The following is a 19,350-nucleotide window of genomic DNA, read 5'->3' as shown; positions in this document are numbered from 1 at the left end:
ATGCATCTATAATTAGGCCAAATAGAGGGGCATCTAGTGGACAGAGCAGGTTGCATGGAGTGGCTACTTTTTATATTTAAGTTGCTTTTGGAGCTCTTAAAGAAGCAATTGGCGGTGGGGCCAGGGAGAACAGAACCCAAGGGAAATAGTGGTTTGGACCTCGTGAGGCACAGATGAATATAGCACCTGAGTAACAGTCAGAAAGGTGATTGGCGTTAGGAGCACACAAAAAGAAGCCACACTTTATCAGAGCACATAAAGGCAAAGATGGAGAGCCTAAGATTAGGCCTCAGCAGAAAACTACGCTACGCTTGCGTAGTGTGCGTAGTTTGCGCAACTACGTGCTACACGAATTGCCCATAGCACAGTACAAAAAACGTGTAGCGTAGCGGGCATTTTTTGCTCGCTTGCGGTACTCAACGTCAAGTTAGCGACTGTGAGCAAGCAAAATCAACATCCCGGTGAGACTTTTTCCGCATTCGCGATCAGCAACATCATTCTGTGTGGAGGTCAGGTTTCTCGTAGTGAGTGGTCGTGTATGCTCGCGATCGCTCACGATGAGAAACAACCAGTCCGCGTTGAGAAAGCTGCCGCTCGAGTACAAATCTACTCGAGCTGCAGAAAACGACCGTTTGCACTGTGCCTGATGCCGTTTGCAATGATTGCACAGTGCGGACACGCATTCGGCACTGTGCAATCATTGCGAACAGCATTTTCCCTACTGCACTACGCAGTTCGCATAGCCTCGCGTAGCCTGTGTAGTGCGAAGTGCACTTCGCGTAGCTACGCGTAGCGCTACTAGGCGAACTATGCCCAGGGTTACCTTAGATCACATCTGTAAATGGCTTCCCTATTATGGCTGTAATGCTTTGTCTTCCGGTAACCAAAATTCTATTTGGAGAGGGCTGTTATAGGTGGGGATATCGAAAGGTTGGATCTGGGGCAGAGGGAGTTGGAACTTGAAAGCATTCAAGAGCAAATGGTGTAAGGTGGCATTACATCTTGAAAGAAATCAGGTGAGCCTTTGGTGATGGGGTATGCAACAGGGTACAGAGAGAGGGCACACTTTGGATCACACAGAGAGGGCAATCAGGTTAGCAGATATCTGACAAAATGAAGGAGGTCCTTGGTGGCTCTTACAGAGGACGCTCTCAAATGGGGACAGAGGGAGAGGTCACTTTAGGGACATAAAAAAGACAACTCTTTGTTGCCCAATTCCACTCTCTGTACAGAAAGAATGTGTTACAATCTATTTATCAGTTTGCTGGCCACATGATCCAACAATCTAATTAGTCTACACGTTCAAATACAAGAAAAGGGGTGTGACCAAGATGGCGGTCGGGTGAGATGTTCCATCGTGTCTCTCCAACCCCCCCAAGAACTAGCAGTGGACATCACTTGAGCGGCTCAAGAGCGGTTGTCGGTGCTTGGCAGGGACCTGCCAGCATGTTCACACACCCTTATTGTAGTTCGTTTTTTACTTATAATTAATGCCATAGCGCTTTTTTAACTGTGCAAATTGATTTTATTTGGCTTTTGAATTGTTACCTGCATTTCTGGGGGGCTGAAGTGGCAAGGCTGCTCCTCCTGAGATTCTCCATTGGCAGGGTCCGTCCATGCGAGCGGACCCGCCATCTTGGAGGTAGTGGGGGTGACGTTCTAGTGCTCAGGGCTACTTAATCCCCGATGGCGCGAGCACGCAGCGGACGCACCGAAGGCACACCAAAGGCAAGCCCGTCTGCGCCTGTCCACGCTAAGGTAGTGCTCAACGCCAACCATGCTGCCCGGTTATGCTCTGGGGTGCTTCTATTGAGGATCTGGGCCCCTTGAACTACTCTAGAGAGCTGCTCCTCCATATTGGTGAGTCTCATGCTGATAAAGGGACACTGGATCTTTCAGTTTCATAAATTAAAGACCCATTTCCCTACTGCCGTTCCCATCTAAAATTGTGGAACGTGCTGTTGTCACCACACTGTCCACGCACCTTGAACAGCCCAACTGGTTAGAAGAGGCTCAGTTTGGTTTTCAACCAGCACACGGGACGGAGACTGCCCTGGTGACCGTTATGGACGAGCTTCAGAGTCGGGCAGACAGGGGTCAGGCAGCTGCCCTGATCCTGCTCGATCTGTCTGCCGCCTTTGATACGGTAAATCATGGAATCCTGCTGGAAAGACTTAGCGAGGCCAGGGTGAGAGGCTGTGCCTTACCTGGTTCAGCTCTTTCCTGCAGGATAGACTGCAGGCAGTGTCCCTCCCGCCTTTCCAATCCACCTTTTCAAATGTGCTGCATGGTGTACCTCAGGGGTCGGCTATCAGCCCCATTTTATTTATCGTTTACTCGAAACCTTTGATTGAGGTCATCAAGTCGTAGGATATTGGGATTGTGAACTATGCAGACAATACTCAGATGATTCTCTCCTTTGATGGAGAGGACTCGACGTCTGTGGAAGTATTTCACAATTGTCTGCAGGATATGGCCCGCTGGCTACAGGCCAATTCTTTTCAATTTAACGCTGGTAAGACAGAGGTGATCGTATGTGCAGCAAACGGGATTCCTCGTCCTTTTCCTAACAACTTTTGGCCCCCCGGCTTTTCTAACACAGTCCGGCCAATAAAAACTGTATGCAACTTGGGCATTATGTTTGACAGCGAGCTTTCTCTGGAAGCCCAGGTTACAAAAACAACAGCCTCATGTTTTGCGATTATTAGGTCCCTTTGCAAACATTTTTCGCTCCTACCTGCTCAGGCGCGCGCCTTAGTGGCAAGGTGTACCATCCTCAGTAGGCTAGATTATTGTAACGCCCTCTTGCTGGACTCTCCCACCTTACTGCCGGACAGATTACAAAGGATCCAGTCAACAGCAGCCAGATTAGTTTTAGGGCTGCCTAGAAGATCCTCCGCTTCTGCAGCTTTAGCAAGACTCCACTGGCTTCCTTTGAGACAGAGGGTGCTCTTTAAGTCTCTCTGCCTAGTTTTTAAAGCCCTTCACGGGGTAGGACCTGTGATCCTGTGCAAAAAATTGGACTGGTACACCCCTTCAAGACTGCTCCGTTCTTCTTCGGCCCGACTGGTGAAGGTGCCAAAATTTAGGAAAGTCAGGTCAGGGGGTAGATCCTTTGACGTAGCAGCAGCAAGATTGTGGAACAAAATTCCCTGGGAGATTAGGCAAATTAGGGAACTTCTCCCCTTTAGGAGACGTGTAAAAACCTGGCTGTTCCCTATGAACTAGCTGGTCGGCTTCTGCCTCTGACTCACTTCCTTTTTTGAGCTGCTTAGCGCCAGGATGCCTTCAAGGTAATAGTGCGCTCTACAAATTACATAAATAATAATAAATAAATAAATCACCTTCCTGTCGTCTACCCAGTGCAAGGGACCAGCGCCGGATGGTGGAGGGAGTCCCCCCTGCAGTGAGGGCCCATCTGTGGCCGAGGACACCCTGCGGTGGGTCCCAGGGCTGGGGCCTGCGGCCACGTGGCTGTGCAGCAGCTGGGCTGAAGAGGGCCGGCGGCCGCCTGAAGTGAAAGCGGTGAAGCGGCTGCTACCCAGAAAGATGCCGGCGCTTGGTGAGGAGTTTTGCTGGAGTCCGTACCCCAAGGCGGCTGTGGGGGTGGCACCTCAGGGTGCGAGAGCGCCCATGGCTGTGGAGCAGCGAGCCCTCTGGGAGCTAACGGAGCTGGAGAAGGAGGTAGGCTGCAGCGCTACTGAGTCAGTTAATTGCGGGGTGAGGAAATAGAGGTGGTGTGACCCTCCCCACCGAATTTCTCAAGCAGAGCAGAGTCAGTGAGGACCCCGAGCCGGGGGGCTCCCGCTTAGTGAGAGGCAGCGGAGGCAAGGCAACCCTGGTGCAGCCTAGAGCTGGACTAGGCCCTTCTCTTTTGGTGCTTACAACAGTATATATCTGTTTCTGTCTTATGGTTGTTGCAGCTCACATATTTTACACTAGGATGACGCTTGTTCAATAAATGCTTATGGAAAACATCCACATTGTTTATTCTGTGTATCTCTCTGAGACAAAGTGAGCATGAGTGACTGAGTGAAAAGTACTGTACTGTTTCCACGATCCCTGAGGGGACAGAGTTGTCATGTTCGATAGTTGCCAGAAACTTTTTTCTCCTTGGTAAGAGGAGTTCATAGTGGCACTGAGAGCTAGCTGGTATACAGGCGAACACATCCGGTGGGGGTATCTGGAATTAGTCTGGACACCAATCCCACAGTTTATGTTGTCTAAACCCGCAGATCCTATATAGATTTATAGGTACTACACAACATCTCACCCAACGTGGGGCGCCATGTCATATAGTTCCTATAAATCTATATAGGACCTGTGCATTTAGACAACATAAACTGAGGGATTGGTTTCTGGAATCAGTCTGTACACCAATCTCACAGTTTATGTTGTTTAAACGCACAGATCCTATATAGATTGATAGTAACTACATTACAGTCTGACTCTCTGTATGACAAAGGACACAGTCAGCATTGGTGCCAAAAGAAGAAAGGAACCCCCGCGATTCACAAACTGGACACAGCCACCATGGCCAAAGAGAGGCAGGCAGTGCTCACCACTTTAGCCGGATCGCCGGTGTTGCTGGAGACTCCCTGAAATAGAAGAGGAATGCCAAGCAAGAGTGCTCAGGGCTGGTGCCTTTGGAGAAGTGCACCAGCCGTGCAGACATTTCCCCTTTTACCTTCTCCTCTGGGAGTTGTGACCCCCGGTGGGGGAGTCTAGGCTGGCCGCCGAAGCCTCGACTGACCAACGTCCCATACATGTTTTCTCACCATGACAGACTGATGTCACCACACGTTTTACTGATTGTAGCAGATTTGTGTTTGTAATGTTTTTTTTTGTTTCTTTTCACTCCTCTCAACCAGTTGCCTGCAGCGTGTCCCTGTAGAAGTGCTCTTGTGATCCCTAGCTGCATAGGCTGCATAGGCTGCTTGCATTTTGTATAATTCCTCATGGCACCCGTCATGAGTGCCCTCTCTCGCCATTCCTATGACTATGAAAGTATGGAACTGCATTGCCGCTAGGTGGGGCCTGACGACGTTCCCCTCCCAGATGTCACAGATTGTCGATAATCCTGACTTCTTCCCTGGATGAGGCTCTGAAGTGTTTGATGGTACGAGCAAGGGTTCAAACGGGTAGGCTCCCTTTTCAACCCTTCGGGAATTATCCCCTTCGATCAACTTCAACAAGATTACTCTCTTGCCGGTTCAGATGCATTCCATTACCTACAACCTCGGCACTGGGTGACCTCTCCGGGTAATAAGACGCCGGCCTCCCTCTGACTTACAGTTTTCGAGAAATGGCTGGTCCGTAAAGAGGACAATGAGCTTCTTATCTGCAAACTCCATGGTCTGCTTTCCAAACATGGCTCTGCATGGAAATCCAAATGTCAGTTACGCTGGGAGGAGGAATGAGGTTCTGTGATTTCGAACCAGACTCCATTTTGTTTGAGTTGTTCGTGCCGCCATTTTTGTGTTGCCCTCACGTAGGCCGTGGAGGTAACCGAACGAACAAAGTTGCATGGGCCTCATTGTTCATGTATGCATTAACAGGCCCTTTTCTGACTTGTGAGTGAACTGCAGGACGCTGACCTCTTCACCTGAAACTGACCCTTTCACGAAGCCAATTTCTCTGGCTGATCGTTGTCTAAAATTGCCAATCAATGTTCAGGATATCGTTAACTTTTAGTTTCCTTGCATATATCTTATCCTAATCAGCATCTGAATTGTTTCTTTCCTTACGACTTTTCATTACAATGGTAGTACTTTCAATTATGGGTTTGTCCGGCTTGTGGAAATTGAATTTGGGACAGTCCTAATAATTAACTTTTGGGTTGGGTTACTGTAAATTGGGTTTTTGTTAATGTGATACTCAGTTAGAAAATGTGTCCCATTGGTCAGAATTTTGCGCAGTGGGTGTACATTTGTAATGAGAATATGGTGTATAAAAAGCGATGTCTTGCTCTATGAAAATTGAACAGTTTCTTGAGTTGTACACCGTGTTGTATTGCTGAGATTACTGTTTCTAGCTGCAGCTAATAAATTTGATATTTGACGCCATCCAGAAGTATTCCGTGTCTCTGTATTCCAAGACAGGAGAATCCGAAGACTTCGGGTGTGTCCCTGGCACCGCTGGGTTCTAAGAAAACCCGGTTCTTCAGGAACTAGGGCACTCTCCTCAAAAGAATGGAATGACATCTGTTTTAGAATACAGAGGCTGCCTACAAAATAGCATCCTACTGATATCTTACACCAGCACGTATCCTCAGATGGAACAAGGGGCACTCAGAGAAATGTTGGAGGGTCTGTGGGCAGATGGGTTATCTCCTTCATCTCATGTGGCACTGCTCCAAACTGTCCAGATTCTGGGAGCAGGTCTTAGATAACATTGACTTAGTTTTTGACACTACACTTCCCCGCTTACACTCTGCTTGGGCTGACGAATCCCCTGACTTTCCGGTTGCACTCGCTGCGGGCCGGCAGATGGCCTTAGCGCTAAATGCTGCACACCAAGAGATCCTCGCGCCCTGGGGATCTGAGAGCATCCCGGACCATGCATCCTGGCTATGTAAGCTTTGGTTTTCCTTAGCAATGGAGCGACTTTCTCTCACAGTGGAGAACAGAGCATCCCCCTACTCTGATTTATGGGCCCCCTTCATCCAAATTCTCTCCATAGAATTTAGGGAGGTGACTTGCCCCAAATACTTGCAGATCTTGCACTTGCTCCCCCCGCGAGAAGCTGAAGTGGCATAAACCCTCCCTGCAGTATGAGACATCTACCAGGGGCCCTCAAGGGATAACTGTGTTTGACGTGTATCGAGTACATAATTCTAGTAGGGAGGAGAAGGGGGTGGGGGAGGGTTTATTGGTTTGCATTTAGCTGGGAAATTCTCTTGCTTTCTTTATTTGTTTATTGGTAAATGGTCCCTACATCGCTGCAGGCCTCCAGGTTGTGGGTATGCAGCTATGTACGACTGGCCGTCTAATGTGTACACTGCCGGCCGCTGGTTGTTGACAGAAAAGTTGTGTTGTTTACATCGTGGACTCAATAAACAGAATTGTTCCACAAAAAACAAGAAAAGCACACTACCCAGAAAAAAATCAATATACCAACACTGTCTTCACCCAGGTGGTCACACAAACAATATTTAGAACAAATCCAATCCGAAGATCACTGGGAAAAGCAAAATCCTCTTAACTGTATAGGCTTATGAATCCTTAGTTCCATACAGTTGTTTCTTTGTTCCAACAATGATATCAACTGAAGCGTGAAGCGCTGCATAGCGCCGGCTGCAACGACCGCTGCAAACGCCATTCAGGCGAGACCCTGGGCCACGCCCTCATCGCTGGCCACACCCCCTTCTTCAGCTATATTATGTGCTGTTACCGGACGCGCAGCGGACGAGCGCAGCGGGAGCGCCGTCTGCGCGCCGAAGGAGCGCCAAAGGAGGGCCCGTCTGTGCCCGTCCGTGGCCCGGATGCGGCCAGCGCCAGCCCCCTTGCAGCTGCCCCCCTACCCTGTAATCAACCGCGTGTTCCCTACTCTCGGGAGTATTTAATTGCACTGAATACTAAATCATGCTCCTGTTCGAGTCAATGGGACCTAGCGGATTCTGTTCAGTACACTTGTCAATCATGCACATTCCGCTTTCAACCTGCTCTTCCAGCCCCCACACAATGTGCTACTGACCCGTCTAGTCTCCGGGCCGGCTTGATCAATGCCAGATCTCTGGCAAAACATTCTAATGAAATATTCGAGCTATTGAGTGACAACGAGTTTGACCTTCTCTTTGTCACAGAAACATGGCTCAATGACACATGTAACCCAGTGATCGAACTTGCCATCCCACGTGGCTTTAAAATTATCAGACAAGACCGACCCCTAGGCAGAGGAGGTGGCGTAGCAGCCATTTTTCGGGATAAATGGACCTTTTCTTTAGACCCTATGGGCCCATCTATTGATGCTGAGGTGCTCCATTTTTCTCTCACTTTAGGGGCTCATTTTACTTTAGGTGGATCTCTGGTTTACCGACCACCTGGCCACGCAGGTAAATTTCTAGAGTCACTAGAGGACATGATAGTTCCACGTGCCCGGAAATACCCCACATATCTCCTTCTGGGGGACTTTAATATCCATGTGGACCTGCCTGATCTATCCGACACAGTTCGGCTAAACGATGCGCTTGCGATGGCCCAACTGAAACAGTGGATCAAGGCTCCCACCCACTCAGGGGGCCATTCCCTTGACTTAGTATGCACCAACTTCAACATAAATATGTCTGAACCTGAGAAATTAAACTGGTCTGATCACATGCTAATAAGATTCTCCTGGCCCCTGTCCCGCCCTGCTGAGACCAACCACTCTGTGGCTCATACACAGAAAATTAATTTAGCTCTGCTCTGTGATCATCTCGATACCTCTCGCCCCTCACTGCCTTCAGAAGTTGAACCAGCAGTGAGCTTATTCAATTCATGGATTGAAGAAGGTGTTGCTCTTTCAACCAAATCAGGTCGCGTCTGTAGAGTTCGCTCCTCCCCTTCTAAACCCTGGTTCTCCAACATCCTCCGTGATCTTAAATCAGGCTGCAAAAAACTCGAAAGACGTTGGAGACAAGCATACCTCCCCGAGGCCAAGAAAGAATTTAGAACAGCTCAAAAGAAATATTATGCTGCAATTAAAGCGGCAAAAAGCTCATACTATGAAGGGCGCATTTCCAAGGCCAACAACAACAGCGCAGAAATCTTTGCTGTTGTCAAAAGTTTTGTTTCCCCTTGCGCCGCTCACCCTCTTCTAGCCTCATCGGCAAAATGGTGTGAAGAACTCTCTGTGTTTTTTGTGGAAAAAATTGACAAAATCCAAGATGATCTGCTTACTGTATGTAATAATTTTCCAGCCTCCATGACTACTCCTACTCCCACTATGCCCACTTCTACGGACCAGTTTGCCCTCTTCACTCCAGTGAATACAACTGAGGTCGTGAAAATTCTGGCTACCTTAAAATCAGGTTCCCCTGTGGACCCCTGCCCAGCCAGAGTCCTTGCAGGCCTGGCTAACACAGTCGGCCAAGAGGTGACGCATATTGTGAACCTCTCTTTTTCCAGCGCCACAGTCCCAGCTTGCTGGAAACAGGCAAAACTGCTACCACTCCTTAAGAAAAATGGCCTAGATCCAAAAACTCCCGCTAACTTCCGGCCAATTTCTTTACTGCCAGGCCTAACAAAGATATGCGAAAAAGCTGCATTTTCACAGCTGGACCGATTCGTAGAAAACTCTCAAGCTCTCCACCCTGCGCAATCAGGCTTTAGAGCTGCTTTCAGCACAGAGACGGCCCTAGTTGAGGTCTCTGAGGCTATTCGTGAGTGCTTAGACGGAGGTGGCAGAGCGGCGCTGATTTTATTGGACCTCTCTGCCGCCTTCGATACGGTCCCTCACTCCCTCCTACTTACCAGACTAGCAGATATAGGCATAACTGGCCCTGCCCTCGGATGGCTAAGATCTTTCTTAGATGACAGGTCCCAGCAAGTGTGGATGCCGCCTTTCTCTTCCTCTCCCAAAAAACTCTCAACTGGCGTACCTCAGGGCTCCACCTTAAGCCCCCTGCTTTTTAATGTCTATATGACCCCCCTTATCTATCTTGCGGAACAGCTAGGGGCCAAAATTATGGCCTACGCCGATGATACCCAGCTCTTGTTAACATGGCCCAAAAACAACCTGGACACAACGAGAGTCCAATTCTGCTTATCATCGGTCTTCCGCTGGCTGGCCTTGGCTCAACTTAAGTGTAATGAGAGCAAATCTGAGATTCTGCTGTACGGCTCCTTCCCAGATAATTTCTATGATTCTCTCTGGCCCACCGATTTTCCCAGCCCCAAATCCACAGGTGGACCTGCAAAAAACCTAGGAATCTGGTTTAGCAATAATCTCAGATTTGAAGATCACCTGAAAAAACTCACCGGAATCTGCTTCTCCACTCTCAAAACTCTACGCAGATTCCTTCCTCTGCTTCCGCGATCAGCTAAGGAGACGGTCATTCGCGCTCTGATATTATCCAGATTGGATTACGCGAATGCTCTCTACTGCGGACTCCCAGCCTATCTGATCCACCGCCTCCAAGTCATCCAAAATACTGCGGTTCGGCTGCTGTTTAACATCCCCAGAAGATCTAGCGTCCGCCAACCACTCCGAGACCTTCACTGGCTTCCAGTGGCTCAAAGGATCTTATTCAAGATCCTTGTGTTAGCATACCGAGCACTCCACCTAACAGGCCCAACCTATTTGAGAAAAAGATTCTCTCTTTATGCCCCCAACCGCCCTCTCAGATCAAGCAATCTTCATCAAATGACTGTACCAAAGTTCAAATATAGCAGGCTTGGTGGACAATCCATTTCTGTCAGAGCAGCGAGAGCTTGGAATACCCTGCCTCTACAACTGAGAACAGCCCCTACCATCATGGCTTTCAGGAAAGGCCTAAAAACCTACCTCTTCAACACCAATGCCTAATAGCTGTCCCTCTTTTGCATTTACTGTGATCTGTCCCCTTCTTTTCTCTCCGCGCCAGGATACTATACTATTTAGTAGCAGAGCGCGTTATAAAAGCCTCTATAATAATAATAATAATAATAACTGATGAGTAGGATGATACTGTAAAGGATGTAAAAAAGGAGGAACTGTTGATGTTTTGGTCTCTTATGGCTACAAGGTCTACAACACCATCATCAGGACACAGTGTTGAGATGCCCGACTGGGGACAATACCTAAATATTCTTGCAAATGTGCAATGCAAAAGTGATGCACATAGTGCTCAACCACCACAACAAAGGGATTATTATTTCAACCAGGTAGGTAAATTTATCCACAGACAGAACACTGAGTTGCACACGTCGGAAAACTCACATTCACTCTCAGTTACACTGTCTTCATGCCTCTGTACCCCTGAATAAGCCACTAGACACAGTGAACACACCATCTTCGTGTAGCTCTTAGTAGTCTCAAATAATGCCCCAAACACCCAGTCCCTCTTTGTGCTATGAGCCGCTTCTAAATGCCCCCTCCATTAATTCCTCACGTGCAGTCAGCTATCCCTTCAATCTGAATCACTTATCCATGAATATTTATTTATTATCTCATCTAAACAACTATAAGGATAAAAAGTTTAAGATGGCATTTAAAGGCATACATTCTTAAAATGCAATAAAAACACCCCATATGAAGCAGATACATAGCCCTTTTGTCTGTTTCTGCTGAATTCCCTCAGAGTCCTTGAACAGGGCCATTGCCTCACTGAGGGTTGCCCCATAGGGCTTGAATAATTAGATTATTTATTGTTTTCATGGGATACTGTTGTTATTCAAAAGAACATAAAATGAAAAATTGTTCTCTTTCACACCCTTCTCGTAAATACACTTGGACAACCTTGCAATGAAGCCAAGGATGGGCAAGATACCTTGCCAGATTATCAAATACATGGATCAACATATTTGTCGTTGACTCATATCTAGGTAAATTTCTATGTCAGGGTGTGATTTTATTTTTAGATAGTTCTGCAACAATGTTCCATCTTTGCCATTGATAGTTAGGTCCTTCATTTTTGTTTTTTAGGACTATGGGACAGATTTACTAGCACTTTGTTAGGGTTTGCATTACAAAAGTGATGCAAACCGGAGCAAAGTGCTGTTTTGGGATTTACTCTACAGAGGAAATCCTGATATGCATTGAAAAGTAGGCCGAACATTTTGTGAGTGTTATATGGGCATTCCGATAGATTTTAATGCAAACAAAAGTAGACAAGATATTCCATTAATAAATGAATGTCTCCTTGCAGTAGGCGTAAAGTTTGAGAAACGTTTTCTCCATAATTTGTCCTGAAAGAGTACTGTTCCAGGAAAAAATCAAAGCTTGACTTCACCAGCACACCCTTGCACTATGTACAAATGTGTGCGCATTATGCAAGCCAGCCTAAAGTGCACCACTGCAGGGGCAGAGAAAAACAGCACCATATCTTTGTGGATATAGTATGTCTCTCCATTTCAGTGCAGCACCTTTTGTGGCAATGCTTTATTACAAGAAAGTTTAGTAAATCTGGCCATAATCATAAATTGGCTTGCTATATTCAGTTATTTGGGATTGGCAGACATTTCGGATGGCGAGAGACATGCAGTAGCACTGCGAAGGACAGTTCTAAGCCAAAGGCTAAAACCTCATGTCCAAAAACTCCTCCAAGCCATAGCATAATTGAAATGTCTGCTTGAGTTATAGGCCAAAGATGGTGCCCATAACCACCATTATGGTGTTCTCTGACGAAGACGTGTGAGTGAGTCCGCCCAGCTGCACAACCCCGGAAAGCCCTAAAGTGTAATGCCATCACACTTCTGGTCCTGACGAAGGCTATAGACCCACAAGGGCTGTTGCAGGTCGAAAAATGTTGACCCTACCACTAGGATTAGTGACTCATCAACTTTACACCGACGTTTTAGGTCTTGTCCCTATTCTATTACTTTCCCTTAATAAAGATTTACCTACAGGATAGAATGTAATTTAATCCACTTACCACCGTCGACATCCAGACAGTCTCCCTCCTGGTGTGGGCTATGATGTCACTTGGAGAAAGGAACACTCAAGTGAAAGACTCTATGATGACACTATCCACCAAACCAAACTAAGCGGAGCTTATATTCGCTGCAGACTGTGAACGTATTGATAAGGGGCTCCGATACAATATTCCTGAGACTCTGGTACTGAAGGCCAGACGTATCAATGGTTTTCCAGTTTGCAAACAGGCCGAAACGCAGAATCGGGCTGTTTCCGAATGAGAAAAAGCCTTTTGGGATGTATCATCCCAAAAGGCCATCGCAAAATAAGGAATTGCAAAATTTGCTATTCCCTATTTTGCAAATGCATTTAAGATATCGCAAATTGCGATTCCTTAAATGTAATTCTAGAAGCACCCAAAATTTGAGATCTAGTCTTAAGGAATCGCAAATTACCACCAACTTCAAATTGGTGGTAATTTGCGATTTCCTAGAAATGTCCTTAGGCATGTATATGTGCCACATGTGCGCGCATACATATTTCAGGGGTGCAACAGGGTGTCCTTTTGGCACCCTTGCACCCTTGAAATTGCATGTGCAATTTGTGAGTACCCATTGGGCAATTCCCCTCTTGGCCCATAGAAATGAATGGGAAGCCATTCCTTATTTGCGACTCGCAATTTGCGAGTCGCAAATAAGGAATGCGTAGGAATCGCTATTTGAATTGCATAACCTACATACATTGCATTTTGCGAGTCCTTAATAGCGAATCGGTAAAATTCGCTATTAAGGACTCGCAAAATACAATGATGATACATCTGCCCCTGAGACCTTTGTGGTTCATTCTTCCCCTTATTTGATTGATGATAAGTATGGCTTGGAAGCTGAATGAATCTCTGCTTCTCCCTACCTCATTTTTTTTTATGTGAGTTCTTTTGGACTCTTAAGCTGTTTACTTATAATGCAATGTATGTAAGCCTCATACTCTCGTCTGCTAATAAAATTAGAACTCTCCTTTACTGTCCATCTAGGGAAGCTAACCTTCTCATTGTTACTCTTACTAAAATCCACACTATCTCTTCTATTTTATGGACAGAGTTCGGCCACTAACCAACACAGAGGCCCAGCGAGGGGAGAAGACAGTTGTGTACTGTCCTGGAGAGAGCACCTTGTATGTGAGTACCAAGCTTTAGCTCCTGTGCAACAACGTTGATAACTGATCTTGTATACAGCACTAATTCACACATGTTACTATTTCTCCACTCAATGTTTCTCATTTTATCTACATCAGAAAGATGAAAGGCCTAGTTGCAGTGCTTAATTTGTGCCGATGGTTGCAGGTGGTGTGCACCTGCACTCATTTTTGGGAACCGGGACTTGTTTTTCATCAGCAGGCTTTGGCTTACAGCAACAGAGTCACAGAGGGAGAAACGGGATTAAAAAGAACCAGCAAGAGAAAGGTGAAGCCACAGGATGTAGGGAGTGGCGGACGAAAGAGGCATGAAGTGGAATGCCCAGTTTCTTACCATTAATCTTTATTACTCTGAGTCCAGGTCCTCCTTTTCGATTCCTTACACATGAGTAGTTCGCCTGTTCCCCAGAGCCTATCACCTAGCTGAGGTCAAAATATTTCCCCCGTCATGGTGCCGATTATCCTGCATGCATAAAGGGGAAGGACGTCAACAAGACAGCCTGAGAATACCAAATAAACTCATAAAATAGAAAAAAACAATCACCATAAACAGAAACCTGGGAGGGACGGATGGGCTCAGGAATGGAACCGGAAGACCTGGACTTGGAGTAATGAAGATTACCAGTAAGTAACTGGGCATTACTTCCTCGTCCCTCTTCCCTCCCCATTCCTTACACATGAGCCCATAACTAAGTGCATGGTGATTGATTCATACTGAAACCGAGGAGGAAGCCCAACACTGGATGTATTCATCAATGCAAAAACAGCATAAATCATAGATTATGTACACCCGACAAAACATGAACCCCAAAGTCTGAGGACAAAGCCATCTCCAACTGAAGTCGGCAATGGAAAGCAGACGTTTTGGGGGAGGCCCATGAAGCATCATTACAAATTGTCACAAAGGGATGCCCCTTAAATAATGCCTAGGATGAGGAAACACTTTGAGTAGATGGCCGTGAACAGAAGATGGAAGAGAAGGGTGAGTAGCCTTGTATGACAATCAAATAGCACACTTCACCCACTGACTCAAAGTGGACAAAGAAGGCTTGATACCCTTCCCTGAGAGACCATAGGTGGCAAACAACAAATTCACCAGCTGAAAAGAACTGGTATGGTCCAGGCAGATGCAATTGGCTCTCAAAACATTCAGAGAATGAAGAATCTCCTCCATCGTAGTAGTAGGGGTAGGACAAAAACCACAAGGACAATATCCTCCTGACAGTAGAAACCTAACAAGACCTTGGGCAGAAATAATTGATTAGGATGAAACTTGTCAGGACAGAAATGTAAAAAAGGGGGAGAAGCCAGCAAAGCCCCAATTTCACCAACCCTGCGACCAGAAGAAACTGCCACCAAAAACAAAAACTTAGCAGAAAGAAATTTAAGGTCAACTGAAGAAAGAGGCACAAACAGAGGACCTGTCAATGCCTGAAGCACCAATAGAGGATCCCAAGGGGGGATCGGAGAGCTGGAGACAGGACACTGAAGCAAAAAAACTCCCCAAGAGGTGTGCCACCAAGGGAAAAACAGGAGACATATCTGGACCTCTGAAGACAAGAATAGTGGCCCACTGGGCACAAAGAGTTGAGACCACTGGACCAAACACAAATCCATCCCTTGAAAAGTCTAACTGCCTGACAGGATCGCAGGAAACAGGAGACACCCCTTTCTCCCTACACTAAGAGTCAACATTCTTCCACTGACAACTGCAAGACTTCAGGGTGGAAGGCAGACAAGACAACTGGATGTTCTGAGCTACCTCAAGCTAACAACCCTGGCCAACAATGTCAGACTCTAAAGTGTGTTACCCCCAGCCGGAGGCGCATGAGAGACGGCGGGCTAAGAAGAGGTACACGCAGCAGAGACGGGGGAATGGGGCTCCGCCAATGGGGACACAGTGCCAAGCCCTAAAGAAGGGGAAACAAAGGTCTCTGGGATCATTCTGTGATGACTTACGCCCGAACCACCTGAATTATCCCAAAAACCCTGGAATTCAAGGAAAACAGGAAAAGGCAAACAGGAGCCCCTGAGACCACGGGATGGAGAATGTATCATCGCCCATGCTGATATTGAGGGAATCAGGTTGTAAAACTGAGGGAGAAGGGCAGTCTCCTCTGAAGCAAAAAGATTCAGCCAGAGAAGACCAAACCTGGAGAGAATCTGTTGAAACAGAAGGGGCGATCGACACATTGTCACAGATGAAGGGAACACCCACTCTGCTTAAGGATCCGCAGGCCCATTCTCCTTCCCTGGAAGATAGGCTGCAGTGAGAGAGAGAGGAGAGATTCCTTTCAATGCACAGGCCAATTTTCCGGGAAAAGAGAAACAGAGCACGTCTCATCCACCCCTGGCTGGTTGACATAGGCATGCACAATTTGGTTGTCTGTCTGGACACAGACCGCCTACACCGAAGGAGATGAGCAACCCAAAGAAGAGCCCGCCAAACCACCATCGACTCTCTCCCGCTCGAGTACTGAAGACCCGCGAAGCGGGACCATCTGCCATGGGCCTCGGAAACTCCCAGAACTGCCCCCATCCTTTGGCTCATGCTTCAGTCTTCAAGATACACCAGGGAAGGAGGAGTGAGACTGAACCCCCTGGAAAGATTAAGAGGTGTCAACCACCCCTGGTGAGAATCCCAAATCTCTGGGTTAACTAGAATGAGATCCTTGTATTCCTGAGAAGCTGGATCCCAGTGGCAAAGAAGGTGATGCATGAGGGGATACATATGGAGACGTGCCCAGCAGAGCACCTGCAGAGTGGAAATCATCTCCCCCTGCTCGCGGTCCTCAACGTCAAGTTGCCGAGCAAAGTTACATCCTGGCGAGACTTTTTCCTCGTTCGCAATCAGCAACATCAAGTTGCCGATAGCGAGTGTGGAAAATAAACCTCCTGGCGAGATTCTCAACGCGGGGATGTCAGGTTTCTCATTGCGAGTGGTCGCATATGCTCACAACCGCTCGCGATGAGAAACTATCAGTCCGTGTTGAGAAAGCTGCCGTTCGAGTACACATCTACTCAAGCGGCAGAAAACGACCGCTTGCACTGCGCAAGATGCGGTTTGCAATGATTACACAGTGCGGACAAGCATCCGGCACTGTGCAATCAGTGCGAACAGCATCTTCCCTACCGCACTACGCAGTTCGCGTAGCTTGCGTAGTGCAAAGTGCACTTCACGTAGCTACGCGTAGCGCTACTACGCGAACTACGCCCAGGGTTAGTGTAAAGTCCAGAGTGATTCCAAAAGGTCGTTTTCCTAGCGTAGCACATGCGTGCTGCGCTATGCTCAACCTAGAAACACAAAAGCGGTTCTATATTATACAAAGCAAAAGAAAAACAATGTTTACTTTGATCAAAATTAGACACAACCATTCAAATCGTTTACTGTCAGTGGTTGTGATTTTATTTAATCACAATATTGGATATTATCCAGATTATAAACAACAAAGTGTTTCAAGTTTAAACATTTTAAACAACAGTGCAGAAGGGAGGGGTAGTGAGTGCATGAAAAGGTGAAGGTGAAGTGCAAAAGGAAGGTAGTGTTCCTATATACATCATCTATCAACATTTACAGCCTATTCAACTAGATGTCTGGCATGTACAAAAATGATAAATCATAACACAATATATCAGATGCAGATAATAAATCTCTGTCATCAGTGCCTGAACAAAGGAAAAAGCAATGTTGACGTTTCGACCCCTAGCTGGGGGTCACGTAACAAGTTAGCATGGAGGAATCTTGTTCGTTATCGGAATTACCCAGACAAATCGCTCCATCAACTAAGAACGACCATGCACCACCACCCACAGAATAAAAAAAAAACCTATCAATCTGTCAATCCTTTAAGTGTCCGGGCCAGGTGTGATTTCCCTTGTTAAATTAAGCCGTGGGCTCCACTCCTGGTGGTGCCCTTCCGTCAATTCCTTTAAGTTTCAGCTTGGGTGCATGGCCGTTCTTAGTTGGTGGACCGATTTGTCTGGATAATATCCAATATTGAGCTGAAATAAAATCACAACCACTGACAGTTAACGATTTAAATGGTGGTGTCTAATTTTGATCAAAGTAAACATTGTTTTTCTTTTTCTTTGTATAATATGTAACGGTTTTCCACTGTGACATAATTTTTTTGTACCATAATTTACCCGGGTCCAGTGGCCTTTCAGGTTACCCCATTGCCATATAACTTTAGAAATACAAAAGCAGCAACAAAACTTACCTTTGACCTTGCGAGACATCGTTCTGCAGCACAGAATAAAAAGAACAGGTTGTCTTGGTGATGTCCTTCCCCCTTCATGCATGCTTGGTAGTTGGTGCCATACTGGGGGAAGTATATTGACCTCAGCTAGGTGAGCTGTGGAAAAAGCGAACCGCTCATGTCTAAGGAATGGGACGGACGAGGAGGGAAATCAACATTTCGTAGCAGTAGTACTTGGCAACCTTGGCATTCTGCTGTGCCAGCTGAAGACTCCTAAAAAAACAGTTTGCTCCTGTCAACTCACCTTTTAATGATACTGGGGCTCTTTTTCAGAACTTCTAACTTTGTTTGAATGGAGTCTGTTGCTTTTTAGGCCCTGCACTGGGCTAATGCAGGGCCAATCAACCCCTGCGGTGTGGCAAGTTGAGCGGCTGGCGGGAGACTGGATTGGCCCCTCTGTCACCCATGCGATGCCCATACAATCTGTCAAAATAAAAACTTGCATCTGATGCTGCCTGTTGAAAGCCTGCTCTGTTATATGTGTAAATGGTCGGCTGAAAGAAACACATTTGCAAACATTTATTGATATACTGTTGCAATGTAGAAAATCCCTGGGAAAGGGGGCCTCTGCGACTTACCACGTGAGGGAGAACAAGAACAGAGCAAAACAGAGGGAATGAACCACCAAGGAACAGGGAGCGAGAAATGACAAGGAGAGACGAAGGACTATATGAAGAGTCCAGAGAGATTAATAAATGTACAAATTACAAATTACAAAGAGTTGAGTAAGAGACGGCTGAGTTAGAGAGAGAAAGAGTGAGAGCAAGGGGATAAAGAGACAAGTGAGCAAAGGAGCTAAATGTGAGCAGAGGAGAGAGAATGGAGTGAAAGAGCGAGTTACCAGAGAGAAGAGAGATCCAGACAGTGCACAAAGCTGCCTATCAAACCCACTTCCATGGGTAAGGAGGAGAGGAGAGGACAGACAGCAGCTCTAACCCTCAGGGAGCTTTCAGTTATACTAGAGCTACATTAATTAGCATTAGGCCCCTCTATGAACATGCTTTACTCATTTACAGTCTCTTGGAGAAGGTCAAGCTGGATTTCTTCTTTATGACAGAAACTTGGATACGCGGGTCTCCCTCTCCCGATGTCCAGCTGGCCTTCCCAGGGAATTTTGCCTGTGTGCATGTGGAGAGAGAAGGAAAAAGAGGAGTCAGTGGCAGTTGCTTTGAAATGGAACCTAAAATGTTTTACTTTAGACGACGACAACGTAGAGCAGCAGAGGCCTTGGAGTTCTGCTTTGCTTTCTCCCCGCAGGTTTCCTTTGCTGGTGCTTTGGAATATTGCCCCCAGGATAAGCAGGCACAAGTTTCTCAACTCTTTAGATGATGCAGTTGCTCATAGGACACTGCTATACGCTAATTGT

General features: G+C 46.7%; 1 protein-coding gene across 1 annotated transcript in view; it reads left to right on the top strand.

The window, feature by feature from the left end:
* LOC144823022 (kinesin-like protein KIF12) overlaps positions 1 to 19,350 on the top strand; it is a 230,625-nt gene that overhangs the window by 164,199 nt on the left and 47,076 nt on the right. Inside the window, exon 3 of the mRNA XM_078681148.1 lies at positions 13,630 to 13,708. Coding sequence (XP_078537274.1) covers positions 13,630 to 13,708 — 79 coding nt within the window. The remainder of the gene's footprint in view (positions 1 to 13,629; positions 13,709 to 19,350) is intronic.

Source organism: Lissotriton helveticus, chromosome 3_1 (genome assembly GCF_964261635.1).
Source record: "Lissotriton helveticus chromosome 3_1, aLisHel1.1, whole genome shotgun sequence".
In the NCBI taxonomy this organism is placed as follows: domain Eukaryota; kingdom Metazoa; phylum Chordata; class Amphibia; order Caudata; family Salamandridae; genus Lissotriton; species Lissotriton helveticus.
This window is presented reverse-complemented; position numbering and strand designations above follow the sequence as displayed.